Source organism: Symphalangus syndactylus, chromosome 8 (assembly GCF_028878055.3).
Source record: "Symphalangus syndactylus isolate Jambi chromosome 8, NHGRI_mSymSyn1-v2.1_pri, whole genome shotgun sequence".
Classification (NCBI taxonomy): Eukaryota; Metazoa; Chordata; class Mammalia; order Primates; family Hylobatidae; genus Symphalangus; species Symphalangus syndactylus.
The window spans coordinates 64739098-64762267 of NC_072430.2; the positions used below are offsets into that span (position 1 = coordinate 64739098).

The following is a 23170-nucleotide window of genomic DNA, read 5'->3' on the forward strand; positions in this document are numbered from 1 at the left end:
AGATGAAGTTAGGATTACAGAAAATGGCATATCAAGCTGAAGCCATTATGCTTCACGGCTTCAGCCATTAAGCTTTTCTCTTTGCCTGAATCACAGTCAATAGTGTACTAGTTATGGACTTGAAATGGTTTTGTAACAAGGAGGGCATGGGAAGATTTCCTATGGCAATTAAGCTTCCCAAGAGTTTTATCTAGGGTTTCTCTGGATTTTGACCAGCACTAAAGATATGCAAACAGACACATAATCACTGTAATAGTATTTCTTCCTTGTGTATCCCCCTCCCACAAACAGCTCTGAACCAACAAGTGATCCTGAAATGAAATGGCACCATTTTAGCCCAAAGGCATATAGGCTTTGAGTCAAATGGTAGTTCCTGATAATGCAGGTCCCACCCTGGGTTTAACATCTACTGCTTTAAACTCCAATATTGCCGATCTTATTTATTGACATATTACCACCAAATCACCTTTTTTCATATTTTGGTAAAAGCTTAGATTTGTTTTTTTCAATCAATTTCAATAGTAATTCAGGCTAAGTGGCTTTGTTACATCTACCTTCCTTCTCTTGAACTTCCCAGTCTTGGCAGGTCATCATCACTATCATATCGTCTTGGATTGTCGAAAAAGTAAGCTCTGGAACTATAACTGTGACTATTTATCATGCCAGCAGGTGCCTGTGAACAAAGTATTAGATAGCATATGAAGGTTTTACTTTTCCACTAAGAAGGGACGCTAGAATCTATAATAATTTTTAGTCTTAACCTTTGCCAAAAATAGAAAATCAATATAAATGTTCCATAATTTTTTAAAATAGGAGAACAAGCATTGGGGAATATTATGATATCATACCAAATTCTGGTTTAATCTCTGTGCCCGGAAAAACAGTACCACCGACCATGCTGGCACATGTTCCCACAGAAAGAGGACCATTCCAAATACTATATACTCTTCTCCACTTATGTCTTCTACATGAGCCTGTAAACACAATATGGCAGAGAATTTTTACATCTGTTTATTATATAAGCAATCACCTCCACAGTTAACTTGTTTCGAGTCAGGTAAGATAAAATATATCAACTACAAGCACATACACTCTACAACTTTCTATATTTTGTGGTTTCTCATGAAATGACACTTATCCTTTAAAGGACATAAAATGCTTTGAAGTTACAAAGAATAAAAAGCAGTTAATTTTTTCAATGTATCAGTTTATGACAATTTTAATATATGGATAATAAGGAGTGAACTCCTATTTAGGCCCCATAATCTAAAGACAGTGACTTTTAAAGACATTACTGTTCTAGCTGCTCCATAGGCAAAATAACAGCACTTACCCTAATTACACCTGTAGAAAAACGTAACAAGTCACTCAGCTCAGCTCTACTTAAAATATGCTTTTGGACCTAATCTACATATTAAATTTGTTTCTGTTCTATCAGATGTTGGAAGATGGAAATGGAAAAAGGAGTGAAGAGAATCTGCCACAAGGAACTATACGTGAAAATTCCTTGACTTTAGAAAGGTAAATGAAAAATAATATTCCCGGAGCCCTTAAATTCAGTACAAAGCTAAATTACTATACAGATATGACATATAGCTATGTCAAAATGTACGTTTAGGAAGCATATGGGAATGCTAGGAAGTTAAATATGCATAGTTAGAGTACCGGGATTTATGATAGCAAATACCTGGACACCCAAGGAACTACGAATGCTCTCCCATTATCAAGACTGACAAAGCCAGATTTTTATGAAAGTCATTATTTAAACATCTAAACCTGAACCAAATATTAAGAGTATATGTAGTTCTTGGGTAGGGGAGAGTTACTTTCCTCCTAACAAAGACCATATTCACTGGCTAATAATAGGCAATTCATTTATCTAGAAATATTTAAACACCATCATTAACAAAAATAAGTAAAATTAGCATATGACTGAGAGGCTTGTGGCACTATTATTATTTACCAAAAAAGAGAGAGAAAATACTCCTTTGAGAGAAGTTCTCTGTGAAGAATGATTTCAAATGTCACACGTATATAAAGATTTTTAAACACAAAGCTTTAAGTATGATTACTGACAGTAGACAGAGATTCCATAAATGTGTTTGTAAGTCAAACACTACAGTGTTCTCCTAGATGAGGGTAAGTTAATCATCACATTGTTAGAATGGCAATACATGGTAGCTATTTACCTTATCTGAAAGATTATCCCAGCCATAATTAAATGGACTTTCTAATGTATCCTGAGATATGGTGACCACCACCAAATTATAACAAGCTCTGGAAGAGTAGAGAAGAATGACTACAGAGCCCACGACGACAGTCTGGCACAGAGACATACCCTAAAACAAATAAAAATCATCATCTTTAGTATTCTACACATTTGTCACGACAAGCTATTCATGTACATACAATATGGTTAACTCTTGCAATGCACTCCTGCAAAGCACTAAGTGAGTACCTGTTGAAATAAACTCTTGATTATCTTGCTTTTCAATTCCTATTCCTAGAACTGCTTGTGTTTAATATGTGTAAGTTTTTTTTTTTTTTTTTGCCAACTTGCCAAATAGCAACTGGAGAAAGATTTTGTTCTGCCAAGGCTGCCTTGTAATATATGAATAAACAAGTTGGCAAAAGATCTGAACTTTAATTGATGTTAATCAAAGAGGTAGTTTAGTCATAATGAGAAAAGAATGGAAAATAGAAGCATTAGTCCATTTGATACACTTAATTTCTGAATACAAAATTAGAATAGAAATAGAGTTCCTATGCTGTTTGCTTTCATTCTTTTAGATTCTATTAGAGAGTGCTTGTTAGTCCCCTATTGATGCCACAGTGTTGATGGCAAATGTTCTGGGCACCCATATGTACTTTCAAATCCTTAAAATTTTAAGACTATGGCTTTCACCACTTCCCTCAACATAAAAAGCCCTTCCAACTTAGTGGTTCTCAACTGGAGTGTGTATATTGGAGAAGGGTGTGGTAGTCACCTCTTGCAGAGATTCTTAACCTGGGGTCTGTTATTTCCATACAATCCATTTTCTTTGCAATCCTATGTATTTTATTTTATGCACTAAAAAAATTACTCTGTGACATCCTTGCCAAAGAGTTCCATTGCACAGAAACACCCAGTATAGTGTTTTGGAAGTTTGTGTTTGGTTGTCACAATGATTAAGGGGCAATTATGGCATTTAGTGCACAAGGTCCAGGGATGCTAGATGACTTGCAAGTCACAGGAGAATCCTCCACCTAAGCTAACTGTCCTCTGGCCTTGATAACTTTCTAATGTCCTCCTGGACAGTCATGAAGATGAAACACCTGTTTATAATTATCTGTGTCAGAACCTAATTCCGTTTTGAATATAAACGAAGTATATGTTTGCATAGTTTAAATAGATGCCCAAATTTCCACAAACACATAGGATGCGTAAATTGAAGGAAATTTGTACTTTGTTTTCTTCAGAATTTTATCAGTTGTTCAAATATTTCAGAAAATCATGACATTGACAGCAATACTGCTTGTGGTATACAAGTGACCAATGCAACACACCTGTAACAGTCTGCATTTATAGCTGCCCCATTCATGGTTTCTGTGTCTAAACACAAACATCTATTACATCATGCTCTAAAAGTAACATGTTGAAATATTTATTAATTACTCTCCTTTTATTTCCTCTTTATGTTACAATTAAGGCAATTACACTGAATTTTATGTGTGTAGGTAGGTTAAAAATCCATTAATTTCAGGATAGAAACAGGTAATTAAAAATGTTTGTTACTAGAACTGCACTGGGTCTTGCGGGGCTCTTGCGGGGTTGAGAACCATTATTATAACTGACTTCCTTAGAACAACTCATTTTAGAGGTATATGAAAAGAAAGAACTAAAAGATAAAAGATACCCTGAAAGATGTTGGGATAGTAACAGAGCACCTTCTTTGAGCTAACACACTAGCATCACAAAAAGTATGTGTGAAAATAAAACTGGCAAAACTTAAAAATTAAGGCTAAAATTTTCTACAATATGCTATTTTATTTTTGTGAATCCAAAAAAAGCTGTTAATAAAAAAGTTAATCTAAACCAATCCAGATCCAATTTTAGAAGTAATGTATTATTAAAGAAAAGTAAGGAAACAAGAACAAGAAAACAGAATGCTGTAAGAATTACCATCCTCAAAAATAACTGCAAAAGTTTATATGCACTGCTTTGGGAAATAAGACAACTGTCAGAAACATGCTATAATACAGAGAAACTCTGTTTAAATTTGTAAATACTATAGAAGCTTTTAAAAAAAGACTGTGAGAAAAGAGCAAAGAATCAATAATGCCAAAATAATACAACAAACAAAACAACCTCTAGTCAAATTACATACATAAAACCATGAAAGACACCCATTGATTTGGAAAACAAAAGATTCACCCCCACAAAATACAGGATTACAAAATGAAAAATAAGGATCCAGCGACATAGAAAGTGTTATCAAAAGTTGATGAAAACCTTCCTAAAATAGAGTCAGATCAAACAATTCAACTCAGGAGAAATTCTCAAGGAATGATTTTCCTTTCTCTGTCTCTGACACCTACAAACACTTTTAAAGAAATTCCACACTTGATAAGTGAAAAAGAGTTACACCTCACTCCTAAACACCTCACTATCCATAACATTGGAGTTCAATAGTGTTTACAGATACTTTCAGGACGCAGATATGCAGACACCTTAAGTTACTGGTCACTGAGTTTTGACAAATGTATACACCCATGTAACCCAAATCTCCACCAAAATATAGAACATCATCATTCCAGAAAGTTCCCTCACACCCCTTCCCCATCAACCCAAAACACAAATGCTCCCTTGCTTTGGTTTTTACAACCTAGTTCTACCTGTTCTAGAAGTTCATGTAAGTGGCACCATAGAATATGAACTCTCGTATGTTTCATTCACTCTGCAGAGTGTTTTTGAGACTCATCCTTGTTTTTGGATGTATCTATCAGGAGTTAGTTGTTTTTATTGTTGAGAGGATAATTACAGTGACCAACTCTTCCTGATTTGCTTAGGGGTTTTCTGGTTTTAGCACCTGAAGTCCCACATCCTGGAAAACTGAGACCCAGTAAAATTCAGAAAGTAAATCACACTAATTCCACTTTCTGATTATATGAGTTTGTTTATATGACAGAGTCTTTGAATATTCTTGTACAAATAGTTTTGTGGATGTTTTCACCTCTTTTGGGTAACTACCTAAGAGTGGAATTGCTGGGTCATATGGTGGTTGTAAGTTCAGCTGTGTAAGAAATTGACAAATCTTTTCCTAAAATGGATGTACAATTTTATACTTCCAACAAAGTGTGAGAGTTTCAGTTTTTCCACCAAATTGTCCAATTCTAGGCCTCATTTGGGACTGTCAATCTTTTTAGCCATGCTGGAAGATGTGTAGTGATGTCTCATTTTGGTTTTAATTTGCATTTCCCAGATGACTAATAATATTGTGTTATTGGCCATTTGTATATCTTCTTTGTGAAGAATCTATTCAAATCTTTTGACCACTTCCAAATTGGGTTGTCTTATTAAATCAACGAGTTGTAGGAGATCTTTATACATGCTGACAATCAACTCTTGTCAGAAATACGTATTGCAAACATTTTCTTGAAGTCTGTGGCCTGCCTTTGCATTTTCTCAGTCTTGCCTTTGATAAGAATTTTGACTTCTTTTTTATTTTTTATTTTTGAGACAGTCTCCCTCTGTCACCCAGGCTGGAGTACAGTGGTGCAATCTTGGCCCACTGCAGCCTCTGCCTACCAAGTTCAAGTGATTCTCCTGCCTCAGCCTCCCGAGTAGCTGGGATTACAGGCGCCTGCCACCACACCTGACAAATTTTTGTATTTTTAGTAGAGACGGAGTTTTACCATGTTGGCCAGGCTGGTCTTGAACTCCTGACCTCAAGCGATCTGACCACCTTGGCCTCCCAAAGTGCTGGGATTACAGGCATGAGCCACCATGCCCAGCCTGATGAGAAATTTTAAATTTTAATTAATTCTAATTTATCAACTTATTTTTTCATGGTTACTTTTTATTGCCCCTCTAAGAAATCTGCTGCAACTACCCTGTTTTCTTGTGGAAGCTTTTCACTTGTTTCACTTACATTTAGGTCTATGTTCCATTTTGAATTAATTTTTGTGTATGGTATGAAACGGAGTTGGAGGTTCATTTTATTCCATATGGATATCGAGTTGCTTCAGCATCACTAGTTTAAGAAATTCCTTGTGGTATTGGATTGCTTTACCATCTTTGTCAAAAATCAATAAACCATATTAAGCGTAGATTGATTTCTAAGCTCTCATTCTGTTCTACTAATCTGTCTTTCTCATGTCAGTAGCACACTGTCTTAATTATTGTAGCTTTATACTAAGTTTCAACATAATGTAGTATGAATCCCTTTCATTTTCAGGGTTACTTTCTGCACTGTTCAACACAATAGCCACTAGCCACATGAGAGTATTTACATTTAAACTAGAAGTTCCTAAACAGTTCTTGTTGCTCTAGCCACTTTTTAAGTCACATTTGGCTAGCTATCATACTGAACGGTACAGCTGCAGGATATTTTCATCAACACAGAAAATTCTATAGGAAAGCACTACTTTATTTTTTATTTTTAATACATATATATATATTTGAGATGGAGTCTTGCTCTGTTGCCAGGCTGGAGTGCAGTGGTGTGATCTTGGCTCATTGCAACCTCCACCTCCCAGGTTCAAGTGATTCTCCTGCCTCAGGAACCTGAGTAGCTGGGATTACAGGCACATGCCACCACGACCAGCTAATTTCTGTATTTTTAGTAGAGACAGGGTTTCACCACGTTGGCCAGGATGGTCTCGATCTCCTGACCTTGTGATCCACCCACCTGGGCCTCCCAAAGTGCTGGGATTACAGACGTGAGCCACTGCACCGCCCAGCCAGCACTACTTTAAATATTTAGATCATCTGCATTGTCGTACAAATTTTGGAATCAACTTGTCAATTTCTTCTTTTTAAACCACTTTATTATGATTGACATGTGAAAAGCTGTATACCACTTGGGGAGTTTGCCAACCTGTCAATTTCAATTTTTAAATTTTTACTTATCTTTGAGACAGGATTTCACTCTGTCACCCAGACTGAAGTGCTTTGGTGTGATCACAGCTCACTGCAGCCTTGACTTCCTGGGCTCAAGGGATCCTCCTACCTCAGCTCCCCAGGTAGCTAGGACTACAGGTGCACACCACCATGTCTGGCTAATTTTAAAATTTTTTGTAGAAATAGCATCTCACTACATTGCCAAGGCTGGTCTTGAACTCCTAGGCCAAAGTGATCCTCCCACCAAGGCCTCCCAAAGTGCTGGGATTACAGGTGTAAGCCATCACGTCCAGCCCAATTTCCTTTTTTAAGAAAAAGCATGGTAAAATTATGATTTGGTTTGCATTGAATTTACAGATTCATTAGGGGAGAATTGCCATCTTAACGATACTGCATCTTCCAATCCACGAACATGGTATATCTCTTCACTAATTTTAGGTCTTTGGTTTTTCTTAGCAGTATTTTGTAGTTTTCAGTATACAGATATTGCTTGCTTTTTGGAAAACTTATTCCTAAATATCTTTTTTTTGAGCTACTATTGTAAATGGTGTTGTTCATTTAAATTTTATTTTCCAATTGCTTATTCCTGTCATACATAAAAATACAATGTGTTTGTATTTTGACCTATTCTGAGAACTTGCTAAATTCATTTATTCTAGTTGTTTAGCAGATGCCTTAAGATGTTCTCCTTAAACAATTGTTATCTGCAATTAGAGACAGTTTTACTTCTTAATTCCCATTGTTTACCTTTTGTATCTTTTTCTTGTCTTATTGGAATATTGAATAAAAATGGTGAGAGCTGACATCCTTGCTTTGTTGCCAATCTCAGGGAGAGAACATTCAATATTTTAAGTATGACATTAATTTTAGTTTTTTAGTAGATATCTTTTATGATATTGAAGTACTTTCCTTTTCTTCTACTATTAGCTGAGAGTTTCTTTTTTTTTTTTTTTAATCATGAAGGGTACCAAATTTAGTCAAATGCCTTTTCATTGTTTATTGAAGTGATTATGTGGTTTTTCTCTTTTGTTTTAATGTAGCGAATGACACTGATTCTTGCTGCATTCCTAGGATAAACATCTCTTAGACACAATAAATTATCCTTTTTATATGTTGATTAGATTTTATCTCTAAGTATTAGGGACACTAGTCTGTAAGTGTTAATATACAGCCATCTGTCAGTATCCATGGATTGGTCCCAAGACCCCCTGTGGATACCAAAGTCCACAGATATTCAAGTCCCTTACATAAAATGGTATAGTTTTACATATAATGTGCACATCCTACTGTATACATTAAATCATCTCTAGATTATTTATAATACTGAATACTGTGAAAAATGATATGTAAATAGTTGTTATTCTGTATTGTTTTTTAAGTTGTATTATTTTTATTGTTGTATTGTTACTTTGTATTTATTTAATATTTTCAATTCAAGGTTGGTTGAATCCATGGATGTAGGACCTGTGAATACAGAGGGCTGCCACTATATCTTTGTCAAGCTTTGGCATCAGGTAATGCTGGTCTCATAAAACCTGGTCTAAGAAGTGTTCTGCTGGCTGGGCACAGTGGCTCACGCCTGTAATCCCAGCACTTTGGGAGGCCGAGGCGGGCGGATCACAAGGTCAGGAGATCGAGACCATCCTGGCTAACACGGTGAAACCCCGTCTCTACTAAAAACACAAAAAATTAGCTGGGTGTGGTGGCGGGTGCCTGTAGTCCCAGCTGCTCAGGAGGCTGAGGCAGAATGGTGTGAACCCGGGAGCTTGCAGTGAGCTGAGATCACACCACTGCACTCCAGCCTGGGTGACAGAGCAAGACTGTCTCAAAAAAAAAAAAAAAAAAAAAAGATGTGTTCTTCCCTCCTCTATTTTCTTTTCTTTTTCTTTTTTTTTTTGGGATGGAGTCTCACTCTGTCGCCCGGGCTGGAGTGCAGTGGTACAATCTTGGCTCACTGCAACCTCCACGTCCTGGGTTCAAGCGATTCTCCTGCCTCAGTCTCCCAAGTAGATGCGACTACAGGTGTGCGCCACCATACCCAGCTAATTTTTGCATTTTTAGTAGAGATGGGGTTTCACCATATTGGTCAGGCTGGTCTTGAACTCCTGACCTTGTGATCCGCCCGCCTTGGCTTCCCAATGCCCTGGGATTACAGGTGTGAGCCACCATGTCCAGCCCCCTCCTCTATTTTCTAAGAGTTTGTATACTATTGGTGTTGTTTCTTCTTTAAATATTTGATGAATTAACCAGTGAAATCATCTGGGTCTGCAGTTTTGAGAAATTTCTGATAATAACTTTAATTTCTTTAATAAATATGAATGTACTTAGATTACAAAATCTAAGATAAAATACAATTTCATCTTCTATCAATTTATAGTTGTATATTTAAAAGAATTTGTCCATTTCATCTCAGTTCTCAAATTTACCAGCAAAGTGTTGTTCATATATCCTCTTATCTTTTAATGTCTATAAGATGTTTAGTGATAGTCCCTCTTTCATTCATAACATTGGCAATTTGTATTTTCACTGTTTTCTTTTCCTGCAGATCAAATTGACTGATGTATTCAAGAATCAACTTTTGGCTTTAATTTCTCCATTTTTTGTTTCCTATTTCATTGATTTCTATTTTTATCTTTATTATTATTATTATTATTTTTTGCGACAGCATATGGCTCTGTTGCATTGGATGGAGTGCAGTGGCATGATCTCAGCTCACTGCAACCTCTGCCTCCCAGGATCCAGCTATCCTCCCACTTCAGCCTACTGAGCAGCTGGGACTACAGGTGCATACCACCACACCCGGCTAATTTTTATATTTTTTTGTAGAAATGAAGTTTCATCATATTGCTCAGGCTGGTCTCAAACTCCTGAGTTCAAACTGTCTGTCCGCCTCAGACTCCCAAAGCCACCATGCCTGACCTATTTCAGTTCTATTACTTACTTTGGGCTTACTTTTTCCTACTCCACACACTCCCACTACCATTTCTAAGGCAGAAACTTGAGTCACTCTCTTTATATCCCTATTTTCTAATATATTATTTAAAGCTGTGCTTTTCCCTTCAAGTACAATTTTTACTGCATTCCACAAATTTTGATATATTTTATTTCATTATCTTTCAGTTTGAAATCTTTTCTAATTTCCCTTGTTACTTCTTTTTTTTTTTTAACCCATGGGTTATTTAGAATTGTGCTCACATCTACATGGAAACACAAGAATATGTATACTATGAAGATTTATTTTACAATATTTAATAATTTTCTTCAAAAACTTAAAAAAATTTAATTAGAAATAAAACTGATTTTAGAATATTTTACTTTAAAATAAAAAATTATATATATTTTCATATTTAAGAATGGATCATTAGCTTAGAAATGGGGGAATTATTGCTTAGTGGATACAGAATTTCAGTATGGGATGAGAAAAACATTCTGAAAATGAACAGTAGTGACGGCTGCACAACAATATGAATGTACTTAATGATAATGAACTATACTTGACACTGACTACACTTAATAATGGTTAAAATGGTAAATTTTGTGTTATATATTTTAGCACAATAATCTTTCCCAACATCCAACTTCCCTGTTTACCTCTAAGATGCTGAGAAAGATGAAAGTGATAGACAGTTCTCTGACTCAATGAAGAGAGGAATCTACATCAAATGAATGCGGTGAAACTATAAGTAAGGAAAAAATATTATGAAAATATTATGAAAAAATATTATGAAGCCTGTTTCAGTAAGCTTTATAAATGTTAATAATTTACTTTATTGTGTCTTCTGTAACAGAACATTTTTGAATAGTTTCATGGTCCAAGTTAAGCTGCAGCATCACTTTGAGACCAATCATTCAGAGTTTAAAGCAAAAGGAATTGAAATTTTAGATGTAGGTATCATGAATGCTTTAAACACCAAATATTGTTTTTATAATTTTCCAGACTAGAAAGGAAATGGCCACTCACTGAAGCATTTTAAAGCCTAAGTTATTATATTGCATTGGCCAATAAAGTACACAATAGCTTAGAAACTAGTATAGCCTTATATAATTGACATTGCTGAATGCCTGCTGGATGGAACGTTTATAAAAGAACCATGGCATTGCCATTTCCAATTATACAGAAATTCACTGATTTAAGGATTTAACTGAAAATGTAAAGATTAATTTAATGTTTTGTCCACAAATACATTTTTGTCTTACAAATGAATGAATGTACAGATGTGGCAGGGCTTATTTTGTTGTATTTATATGGTGTCAGCACCAACTAATCATCCAAGAAAATATTCTTTTATGTCAACGCCTGATAGGAAACACAAGTGGTACCAAAATAATCAAAGTTTTGAATAACTTTTCTGATTGTTTATCCTGGGCCAACTGTGTTGATATATTCACTATCTGTGCTAAACCAATTGTGTGTAAAATTATTGGGCCTTAGCACAAATCAAGACGGTGGCAATGAACTGTACCGGCAGTGACTGTATTCTTCACTACCACGCACTTGTACTTAAAAAAAGAAAGTCAGTTTCACTGAAGAATATCTTTGGTGAAGCAGTGAAAATATAATTTATATTAAATATAAACCCTAGAGTACATGTGTATTTAACATTCTATGTGATGAGATGTGCCCTTAAAGTAATTCTGCTCCATACTCAAGTACAGCAGCTATATTGAGGAAAAGCACTTAACGTGATTGACTTGTGAGTGGCTCTAACCACTTTTTTTCATAGAACACCATTTTTTACCTGACAGACAACTCTGGCAGACAAACAATGGTTATTTGGACTTGGCTACTGGGCATATTTTTTTTCAAAAACAAATAAAATGAGTGTATCACTTCAATGAAAACATCTGGCAGCATTTATTTCCAATGATAAAATGTAAGCTTTTAAGTGAAAATTGTAATTTTTAGAAACTTGTACATACTTGTACTGTAAGATTAACAGCTTCTTAAAACTAAAAGACTTTTCTAATGAGATGGTCTGATAATTAACACACGCTTTTGAATATTGTCTAATGAAATGTATCAACATTTTGAAGATCTAGGACTATTCTTTTCCAAATGATTAATGCATGATGTTACAAAATGATTCAAATGCAAGACTGACCAATGGAGAGTACAAAAAATTCACCAATATGGTTTTATATTCCACATGGCAACTAACCTTTAAGAAACCTCCACTTCTGAGTTTTGGTGTAGTATTAAAGAAGATATCCACAATTATCTGAAAAGTCTATTAAAATTCTCCTCCATTTCCAACTATATATATATGTGAGGATGGATTTTCTTCATATGCTTCAACCTAAACAACATATCACAATAGATTGAATGCAGAAGCAGACATAAAAATCTAGCTGTCTTCTATTAAGTCAGATATTAAAGAGATTTGCAAAATGTAAAACAATGCCAATCTTCTCAGTATTATTTTGTTTTATAAAAAAATTTTTATAAAACATGTTATTTGTTAGAATGTAATGGATTTATTTTAAATAAATTAATAAATGGATATTTTTATAATCTCTTAATTTTTTATTTATAGTATGGTTTGTATTAATAGATATAATATACACAAACAAAAGCTCTCTGGCATCCTCAATAATTTTTAGGAGTGTGATGGGGTCTTGAGGCCAAAAAATTTGAGAACCCTTGCTCTAGGGAATATAATATATATCCTTAACTTCTCACAATCTAGATAGTAGTTAATATCATATCATTTGATATAAATGTTAGAACTTTGCAACTGTATAGCTCCATTTACAGCCTCTCCTTTATGCTATGGTTGTTATATATAATACATAGAGATTATATATTACATCTACATATGTAAACCTCACAATATTATGTGATTGTTTTACATAATCATATTTTAAAGAAGTTAAAAATCATATTTACCCACATAGTTACTATTTCTCATGTTCTTCATTCCTTCTTGAAGAGCTGAAATTCAAGCTGGTTTTATTTCTTTTCAGTCTGTAGAATTTTCTTGGCATTTCTTGCAGTGTTAGGTATGCTGGTAACTAATCCCCTTAGTTTTCTTTTTTCTGGAAATGTTTTTATTTCTCCACTGTTCTTTAATAATATCTTCACTGGATTTGTATTTCAGAGTTGACAGCTTTTTTCTTTTGGCATTTAAAAAATACCATTTCCGTGTCTTCTGGCCTTCATTATTTCTGATGAGAAGTGAGTGATCAATTACATTGATGTCCCTTTATGTAATTCTATAATTTATTTTTCTGTTTTCAAGATTTTCTTATTCTTTTTAGCTTGGAGCACTTTAACTGTAATGACCCTAGACAAGATTTTCTTCATATTTATCCTGATTGGGTTTGCTAATCCAAAATTGGAAAGTTTAGGTCATTATTTTTTCAAATATTTTTTCCAACTTCATTTTCTTCCTCTTTCCCTTTGGGGATTATAATTACACATAATTAGACTCCTGAGCTTCTGTCTGTTTTATTATAGTCTTTCCCCACTTTCCTCTGTTCTTTAGATTGGATACTTTTTATTGATTTATCTTTAAGTGAACTGACTCTTCCTTCATCTCCAATATGCTGCTGTTAAGCACAACTAGTGACATTTATTTTAAATACTATATTTTTAAATTCTAGAATTTCCATTTGGTTCTTTTTTAATAGTTTTTCTCTTGAGATTTCCTATTTATTTATCCAAGTGTATTTTCCTTTGAGCCCTTGAGCATATTATAAACGCTTTGTCTGATAAATCCAAAATCTAGGTTATCTTGGTGGTGGTGGGGTTGTCTTCATCGCCTTTTGAGTTTTGGTTTTTGCTCTTGAGTATATATTTCCTGTTTCTTCATATCTTTGTAACTTTGACCTGGACATTGTGAGTGACATATTTTAGAGTCTGGATTCTGCTATGTTCTTCTGAAAGATGTTGATTTTTAATTATTTTAGCAAACAATTAACTTGGCTGAACTAAAATCCCAAACTCTGTCTCCCATACATTGGTCAGCTGAAATCTCAGTTAAATTTCTTTATCCTTAACTGTGCTGTTTGGAGCCTGTCTTTCACATGTGTAGTTCAGGTATCATATAAAATTTTGACAGACTTTATAATAAGAGTATGGGGCTTCTTCTATCTGGTATCTTCTTTCTGAGATTTCCTACTCACTTTACATCTGCAGTAGTGACTACAATTTTATCTTCTGATTTTTCAAGCCAGTAAAACAGTGGATTTCTCTTCCAGTTTTGGCTGCCCCATGGATGGGACCTTCTCTCAGGCTAGAAGCTGTAAAAAACAGGAAACTCACTCAGTGTCATTTTCTTCTTCTAAGTGGTTGTTCTCCATTGCCTTCAGTGCTTTTTTACACTTTGTCCAGAATTTATGATTGCTATCTGTGGAAAGTTGGTCCATTAGGAACAATCTTAGCCATTACCAGACATAGAACCGTGCATGTATTTTTTTTCAAATAATCTTACAAATACTATTTCCATTTTAAAATTAAAATGCCAACCTCAGCATTAAAAACAAGAAAACAAAGTAGAATTAATAAATTTAAAAACATGTCTTGATAATTATAAGGCCTACACAGTTTCACAAACAGTTTCATGCTTCTAAGTCACAATGAAACTCAATCTCTGGCTCCTATGACCCTGACATCATGGAGTGGATGGCTTTTGCTGGGTGGGCTATCTGGCCATGGAAAAATTAAAAAATCCTGAAAATGCTAGCTTATAGACTAAAGGGGTCTAGAAGCATAGGGAAAAAACTACTTAGGCTTAGGAGTAGATAGGAGATATAAACCTAAGTGTAAGCAAGGATTTTTCAAATGGGACAAGGTGTGGTGGGTCAGCTCAGCAACAGAATAGGAAATAAGACTTGGAGTACAACAACTGCAGTAGCTAGGGCAGCAAACTAAAGAAGCTCTATAGCTTAAGAGGGATAAAGTAAATCCCAGTAACTCAAGGGAGAAATTATAATATTAGGATATTAAATATTAAAATATTAGGAAGGTGGCAAACATATCTATTACAGGGGATAATGCAGTGTGTATTTTTCTACGATCACTCTCTCCAAATTCTAGTTAAGTGGAATTTCAAGGTGCTGGAAGAGAGATATTAAGAATATTTTAGCCTGTTTCTTTTTTTTTTTTTTTTTTGAGACGAAGTCTTGCTCTGTCGCCCAGGCTGGAGTGCAGTGGCACGATCTCGGCTCACTGCAAGCTCTGCCTCCTGGGTTCACGCCATTCTCCTGCCTCAGCCTCCCGCGTATCTGGGACTACAGGCGCCCGCCATCACGCCCTGCTAATTTTTTGTATTTTTTTAGTAGAGACGGGGTTTCACCATGTTAGCCAGGATGGTCTCGATCTCCTGACCTTGTGATCCACCCGCCTCGGCCTCCCAAAGTGCTGTGATTACAGGCTTGAGCCACCGCGCCCAGCCTAGCCTGTTTCTTTAATTATGGCCTAAGTTACCATAAACCATTGCGTTAGCTGTATAGAATTAGTTGCCTTATATGAAAGATAAGAAATATTTGATTGAATGTTACTGTGTCTCTGAAAAAGGCTGATGCTGTCTCTCATCCCAATATGTTAAATAGTAAGGATCAAGGATTGAGTGAACACAGAACAGAAAGGTTTATATAGTAATTAAAACTGTTAGAAATACAGGAGGGAGTGAGAAAATGTATTATTTGCAAATGGCTGATTGGGTTGGCAGACAAGCCGATCATGAGTACCAATGATTCCTTTTACACCCTTATCCAGATGTAAAATTGTACATGTCCCTGGCCAGATATATAAGCCTAAAAGCTTACTTTTATTCCTACCCATTCTTTGATTGGTCTTTCATACAAAGAATCCCAACTTGCTATCTCAGGGACTAAGCATCTAGCTGGTTTGAACCTTTTTATGCTGACGAGTTATTTTGTCCTTTAAAAGTACTATGTCTTCCATATTCTTATAACTGTTCTTATTTTTTCTGAAATGGAAAATAATGTTAGAATAAAAATAATTCTATTAGCATGCGTTTTAATGTTAAAAGTTATAATTCTGATAAAAAGTAAGCATATTTACTTCATTGATTTATAATTCTGATAAAAAGTTATAATTCTGATAAAAAGTAAATGTGCCCTAGAAATTCTACAAACGAAGGCAAAGCAAACAGCAATAAAAAAACTTAATGAGAGAGAAAAAGACAAATACTGACAATCATGGTAATAAATGGAAACTATTTGAGTTACCTATAAAAAGGGGTGCTCATTCATAATTAAACTCCATAAAACTTTGCCTAAGTTAGTGAGGCACACTTAAAATGTTAGCAATAGACAAAAAGTTAAAAGGCAGTATCCAGTCTATCATGTCAATGCAAACAAAAGAAAACTGAGATTGGAGTAAAAGATGAGATTTCAGAACAAAAATGCCCACCAAAAAGGCTATTTCATATTTGTTCCAAAAATTTCTAAGAAAAACTACTTAAGTAGTACATAAAATGTAATCTATCAGACAGGTCAACTCTTATCAAAAAATAGAGTAGAATATAAATCATGTAGAGTCAAGCAAAGTTAAAATATTCAAAAGGGGAATCCTGTTCTTCAGTAATTCTTACTCTTTTTTTTCACTGACTGTTCCTTTTGAGATTTGATAATTATACAAGACCCTTCTCCAGTCAAATTTTGCCAACATTTTCAGGTGTTCAGGAACTCTGTGAAGTTAGATTACCATCCCCTAATTACATTAATACCATAATAAATAACATTTATAAGCAATTTTTTAGTGGTAGGCATTATACCAAGCACTTTATGTATTTTTTAATTTAATCCTTACAACAACCTTATAAGGTATGGACAGCTCTTATCCTCATAGCAACCCATGAGAGCACTATCATTATCTCCATTTTGCAGATCAGGAAAGTGAAGCTTAAAGATGCTGCAATTTGACTAAGGTCACACAGCCAATGAACAGTAGAGCTGGGATTTACATCCTTATCTCTCTGATTCTAAATTTCCATCATTTTGTTTGTTTGTCTGAGATGGAGTCTCGTTCTGTTGCCCAGGCTGGAGTGCAGTGGTACAATCTCAGCTCACTGCAAACTCCACCTCCTGGGTTCAAGCAATTCTCCTGCCTCAGCCTCCCAAGTAGCTGGTATTATAGGCGTATGCCACCATGCCCAGCTAACTTTTGTATTTTTAGTAGAGACAGGGTTTCACCATGTTGGCTAGGCTGGTCTTGAACTCCTGACCTCAAGTGATCCACCTGCCTCGGCCTCCTAAGGTGCTGGGATTACAGGCGTGAGCCCCTGCACCCGGCCAGTTTCCATCTTTTAATCACTTAATACACTCTCTCTAAGGCCTTTCCATATTAATTTCAAATTGATATGCCTGACAAAAGAAATATAAAGTATATCTGATTCTATTTTTTATTTATACCACTCTCACTGCACAAGAGAATTTGAAGTAATTACAGAGATATACAGAAAATAAAAATAAATATGGAAGTGTATGTGTGTGTGTGTGTGAGGGAATGGTGGGTAAGAAAGTGAGATGAAACTAGAGGTAGAGCCAGTACGAAAAATAGATATCGTAAGATCATCATGGTTGACAGAGGTGAGCCACATATTTGCCTCTGAACGTAGCAGCCAGAGGAAAGAAGGATTTAACCAATACCAGTTTTTAGGTACTGAATCTGAGCAAAATATCTTTTCTGGAGACATTGTATAGACAATATCCTCAACAACATTATACAATTATGGCTTTAAAATAAACTTTCGTTACAAGAAATTTTACAAATATGTTGATGTAGGCCAAAGTATGGTGTCAAAGTGGAGGTCAGAAAAGACGACTCTACCCAGGATACAATGCAGTCTTGGTACAAAACTTCAGTGATCTGGATTGGGCTGAGCATAAAATGGAATAGGTGGGTAAATGGACTGCACATTGTTCAGGTCATCTTTCTGGCAACTAAACTTCTGAATTTAACAGTTGAGAGTTTATTTTCTCTAACAAAAACCTGGAATACAGAAATTCTATATTATTTAGTAGGTCAGATTCCATGCATGGACAATCAAGCAAAGAGTAAAATTTATAATTTCATGTGGAAGCTAAGGAACCTAACATGGCTGGGTGCAGTGCCTCACGCCTGTAATTGCAGTACTTTGGGAGGCTGAGGCAGGCGGATCACATGAGGCCAGGAATTTGAGACAAGCCTGGCCAACATGGTGAAACCCATCTGTACTAAAAATACAAAAATTAGCCTGGATGTGGTGGCTCATGCCTGTAATTCCAGCTACTCGGAGGGGATAACACATGAGAATCCCTTGAACCCAGGAGCCAGAGGTTGCAGTGAGCTGAGATTGGGCCACTGCACTCCAGCCTAGGTGACAGGGCAAGACCCTGTCTCAAAACAAACAAACAAACAAACAAACAAACAAAAGAACATATGTGTGAATTTTAGGCTTTTTTTCCAAGGTGAGCTGAAGGAAGACCTATAACTAGAGATAATTTCCAACTCATACTGATGTGTAAATATGCAATGTTTGAGACAGGGCTGAAATCCAAACAGAAATTTTCTTTATTTTTGTTAAATAATGACTGTTGCTACAATATTACAAGATTATGGAAAGGTGCCAAGGCAGTACTTGAGAAAACATATAGCTCTAAATACCTGTATTAGTTTACAAAAAATGAATTAAATGTCTATACAAGGACATTGACATGGAAGAAAGTAGCAACCTTAAATATGTGAGAAAATAAAAAAATGAAAGAGTAGAAATAAACTATTCAAATTTACAATAACTAGTATTTAAAAAGCAAGTGAGAGTGCTATATTGAAAAAGAATCAAATAACAGCACTGTTTCAGTTGCTTAATGAATACTAATTAAAAAATAGCAGGATACAAAAATCAACATTCACAAATCAGTAGCATTTCTACATGCCAACAGTGAACAATGTGAAAAAGAAATCAAACCAGTAATCTCATTTATAATAGCCACAAATAAAATTAAATATCTAGACATTAAGTCAACCAAAGAAGTGAAAGAGCTCTACAATGAAAACTATAAAGCATTGATTAAAGGAACTGAACAGGACACCAAATAAATGGAAAGATATTTCATGTTCATGGATTGGAAGAATCAATATTGTTAAAATGTCCATACTACCCAAAGAAATCTACAGATTCAATGCAATCCCTATTAAAATGCCAATAAGATTCTTCACAGAAATGACAAAAACCCCCTAAAATTTGTATGGAACCACAAAAGACCCAGAATAGCCAAAGACATTCTGAGCAAAAAGAACAAAACTCAAGCAATCACATTACTTGACTTCAAATTATACTACAGAGCTTTAGTAACCTAAACAGCATGGTACTGACATAAAAACAGACACATAAACCAGTAGAACAGAATAGAGAACCCAGAAACCAATCCACACACCTATAGTGAACTCGTTTTTGACAAAGGTGCCAAGAACATACACTGGGGAAAAGGTAGTTTCTTCAATAAATGGTGCGCGGAAAACTGGATATACATATGCAGAAGAATGAAACTATACCCTTACCTCTTGCTACATGCAAAAATTAAATCAAAACGAATTAAAGACTTAAATCTAAGACCTCAAATTATGAAACTACTATAAGAAAGTATTGGGGAAACTCTCCAAGACATTGGTCTGGGCAAAAGTTTCTTGAGTAGTACTCCACAAGCACAAGCAACCAAAGCAAAAATGGATGGATTGGATCATATCAAGTTAAAAAGCTTCTGTGCAGCAAAGGAAACAGTTAAGAAAGTGAAGAGACAACCCACAGCACGGAAGAAAATATTTGCAAACTACTCATCTGACAAGGGATTAATAACCAGAATATATGAGGAACTCAAACAACTCTATAGGAAAAAAAATTTAATAATCTGATTTAAAGATGGGCAGCTGGGCATGGTGGCTCATGGCTGTAATCCCAATGCTTTGGGAGGTTGAGTCAGAAGGACAGCTTAAGACCAAGAGTTTGAGGCCAGCCTGGGTAACATAGCGAGACCCCATCTCTACAAAATATAAAAAATTAGTTGGGCATGGTGGCACATGCCTGTAGTCCCAGCCACTCAGGAAGCTGAGGCAGGAGGATCACCTGGGCCCAGGAGGTTGAGGCTGCAGTGAGCTGTGATTGCACCACCCCACTCTAGCCTAGTCAACAGAGTGTCCTTGTCTCAAAAAAAGGAAAATAAAATAAAAATGGTCAAAAGCTTTGAAAAGATATTTCTCAAAAGAAGACTTATGAATGGCAAACAAGAATATGAAAAAGTGCTCATGGCTCACACCTGTAATCCCAGCAATTTGGAAGGCCGAGGTGGGCAGATTGCTTGAGCTCAGGAGTTTGAGACCAGCCTGGGCGACATGACGAAACCCTATCTCTACAAAAAGTACAAAAATTAGCCAGGTGTGGTGGTGCATGCCTGTGGTGCATGCCTGAAGGCCAGCTAATTGGGAGGCTGAAGTGGGAGGACTGATTGAGACCAGGAGGTTGAGGCTGCAGGGAGCTGAGATCATGCCACTGCACTCCAGCCTGCGGTGACGGAGTGGGACTGTGTCTCAAAAAAAAAAAAAAAAAAAGTGCTCAACATCATTTATCATCAGAGAAATACAAATCAAAACTATAATGAGGTACCATCTCATCCCAGTGAAATGGGCTTTCATTCAAAAAACAGGCAATAACAAATACTGGCAAGGTTGTGAGGAAAAGGGAACCCTTGGACACTGTTGGTGGGAATGTAAATTAGTACAACCACTATGGAGAATGGTTTGGAGGCTCCTCAAAAAACTAAAAACAGAGCTACCATACAATCCAGCAATCCCACTGCTGGGTATATACCCAAAAGAAAGGAAATCAGTATATCAAAGAGTTATCTACACTCCCATGTCTGTTGCAGCCAGCACTGTCCAAACAGCCAAGATTTGCAGGCAACCTAAGTGTCCATCAACACATGAAAGGATAAAGAATGTGGTACTTATACACAATGGAGTACTATTCAGCCATAAGAAAGAATGAGATCCTGTAATCTGCAACAACATGGAACTGGAGATCATCATGTTAAATAAAATATGCCAGGCACAGAAAGACAAACATGGCATGTTCTCACTTATTTGTTGGAGCTAAAAATCAGAACAGTTGAACTCATGGAGATAGAGAGTAGAAGGATGGTTACCAGAGGCTGGGAAGGGTAGTGGAGGGGTTGGGGAGAAGTGGGGATGGTTAATGGGTACAAAAAGTAGTTAGAAAGAATGAATAAGACCTAGTTGATAGCACAACAGGGTGACTATGGATAATAATTTAATTGTGTATTCTATAATAACTAAAAGGGTATAATTGAATTGCTTGTAACACAAAGGATAAATGCTTGAGAGGATGGATATTCCATTTTCCATAATGTAATTATTATGCTTCTCATGCCTGTATCAAAAGTATTTTTTTTTTTTTTTTTTTTTTTGAGGTGGAGTCTTACTCTGTCCCCGAGGCTGGAGGTGCAGTGGCGTGATCTCGGCTCACTGCAAGCTCCGCCTCCTGGGTTCACACCATTCTCCTGCCTCAGCCTCTCGATTAGCTGGGACTACAGGCACCTGCCACCACACCAGGCTAATTTTTAAATTTTTTTTTTCTTTTTTTTTTTAGACGGAGTCTTGCTCTGTCGCCCAGGCTGGAGCACAGTGGCGCGATCTCAGCTCACTGTAAGCTCCGCCTCCCAGGTTCACGCCATTCTCCTGCCTCAGCCTCCTGAGCAGCTGGAACTACAGGCACCCGCCACCACCAGTCTGGCTAATTTTTTGTATTTTTAGTAGAGACAGGGTTTCACTGTGTTAACCAGGATGGTCTTGATCTCCTGACCTCGTGATCCGCCTGCCTTGGCCTCCCAAGGTGCTGGGATTACAGGTGTGAGCCACTGCGCCCGGCCCAAAAATATCTTATATACCCCATACCTATATACCTTATAATCACCCACAAAAATTAAAAATAAAAAATTTTCCAAGAATTAAAAAACAAAAAATGGGCTGAGTACCATGGCTCATGCTTGCAATCCCAGTACTTTGGAAGGCCAAGATGAGAGGATCATCTGAGGCCAGGAGTTTGAGAGCAGCCTAGGAAACATAGCAAGACGTGTTCTCTCCAAAAAAAAAAAAAAAAAAAAAAAAGAAAGCTGAGTGTGGTGGTGAATGCTTGCAGTCCTAGCTACTTGGGAGGCTGAGGTAGGAGAATTACATAAGCCCAGGAGTTTGAGGTTACAGTAAGCTATAATTGCGCCACTACACTCCAGCCTGGGTGACACAGTGAGAATGTGTCCCTATTAAGAAAAAAAAAGTAATGAAAATCATAACATAAAAGGTACATGAATGCTCTGTAAACTGAGGCTGGGGTAGACAGTTCTAGATGTAATTACTAAAACCTCTAACTCTTACTAAAAATAAAAAGCAAAACAAAACTGATTTTGAAGAAAATTAACATTATGGAGGCTGACATTCTTTTTTGAAAACCACTTAAAGGCCTATCAGTAGGATAATAATTAATTTTGGTATACAATGAAATGTTACGCAGCCTTAAAAAGAATTTTTAATAGCATGAGAAAATCCTTTACTAGTATAAGGGGAAAAGCAGGGTATAAAATTATATTTACATTTACACTGAGTTCCAAATACAGTTAAGTGTCAGTGGTGACACTACTGCTGTTTAGAACATTAAAGAAATCATATTCTTTCATATTGCCAAGTTTTAATAATCGGAAAAAATACATTTTTAGTAAGGATAATATGGCTAACTGCCCATACAACTATAAAACAGCAAGTCTGGTAGAAATAAAACCAGTTAACAGACAACAGTGAAAAACAAAAGAAAACCAAAAAGCTTACCAAAGAACAACATTCTGCCAAATGGGTAATGAAAGGATTTTTCCAAGTTTTGTAAGAACAAGCCTATTCTATAAACTATGTCAAAATATGATGATGAAGATGATAGCGAGTCAACATTTACATTTTTAGCGCCAAGTAATGGCACTATGACTTTCCATATATTAACATTTCACCTTGCAACACCACTATGGACATGATTACTATACTTTATCTTCAGTTTAAAGGTG

At 35.9% G+C, this 23170-nt stretch overlaps 1 protein-coding gene across 2 annotated transcripts in view; it reads right to left on the reverse strand.

Annotated features, from left to right (window-relative positions):
• The window catches only part of GPR137C (G protein-coupled receptor 137C), an 83755-nt gene that overhangs the window by 3213 nt on the left and 57372 nt on the right, over positions 1-23170 (reverse strand). Inside the window, exons 4-8 of one of the 2 annotated variants that reach the window (XM_063645588.1) lie at positions 21059-21104; positions 20364-20365; positions 2190-2339; positions 849-974; positions 555-673 (exon numbers count right to left, since the gene is read on the reverse strand). In XM_063645588.1, the coding sequence (XP_063501658.1) occupies positions 555-673; positions 849-974; positions 2190-2339; positions 20364-20365; positions 21059-21104 (443 nt within the window). The remainder of the gene's footprint in view (positions 1-554; positions 674-848; positions 975-2189; positions 2340-20363; positions 20366-21058; positions 21105-23170) is intronic. The other variant, XM_055289361.1, reaches the window with a different exon arrangement.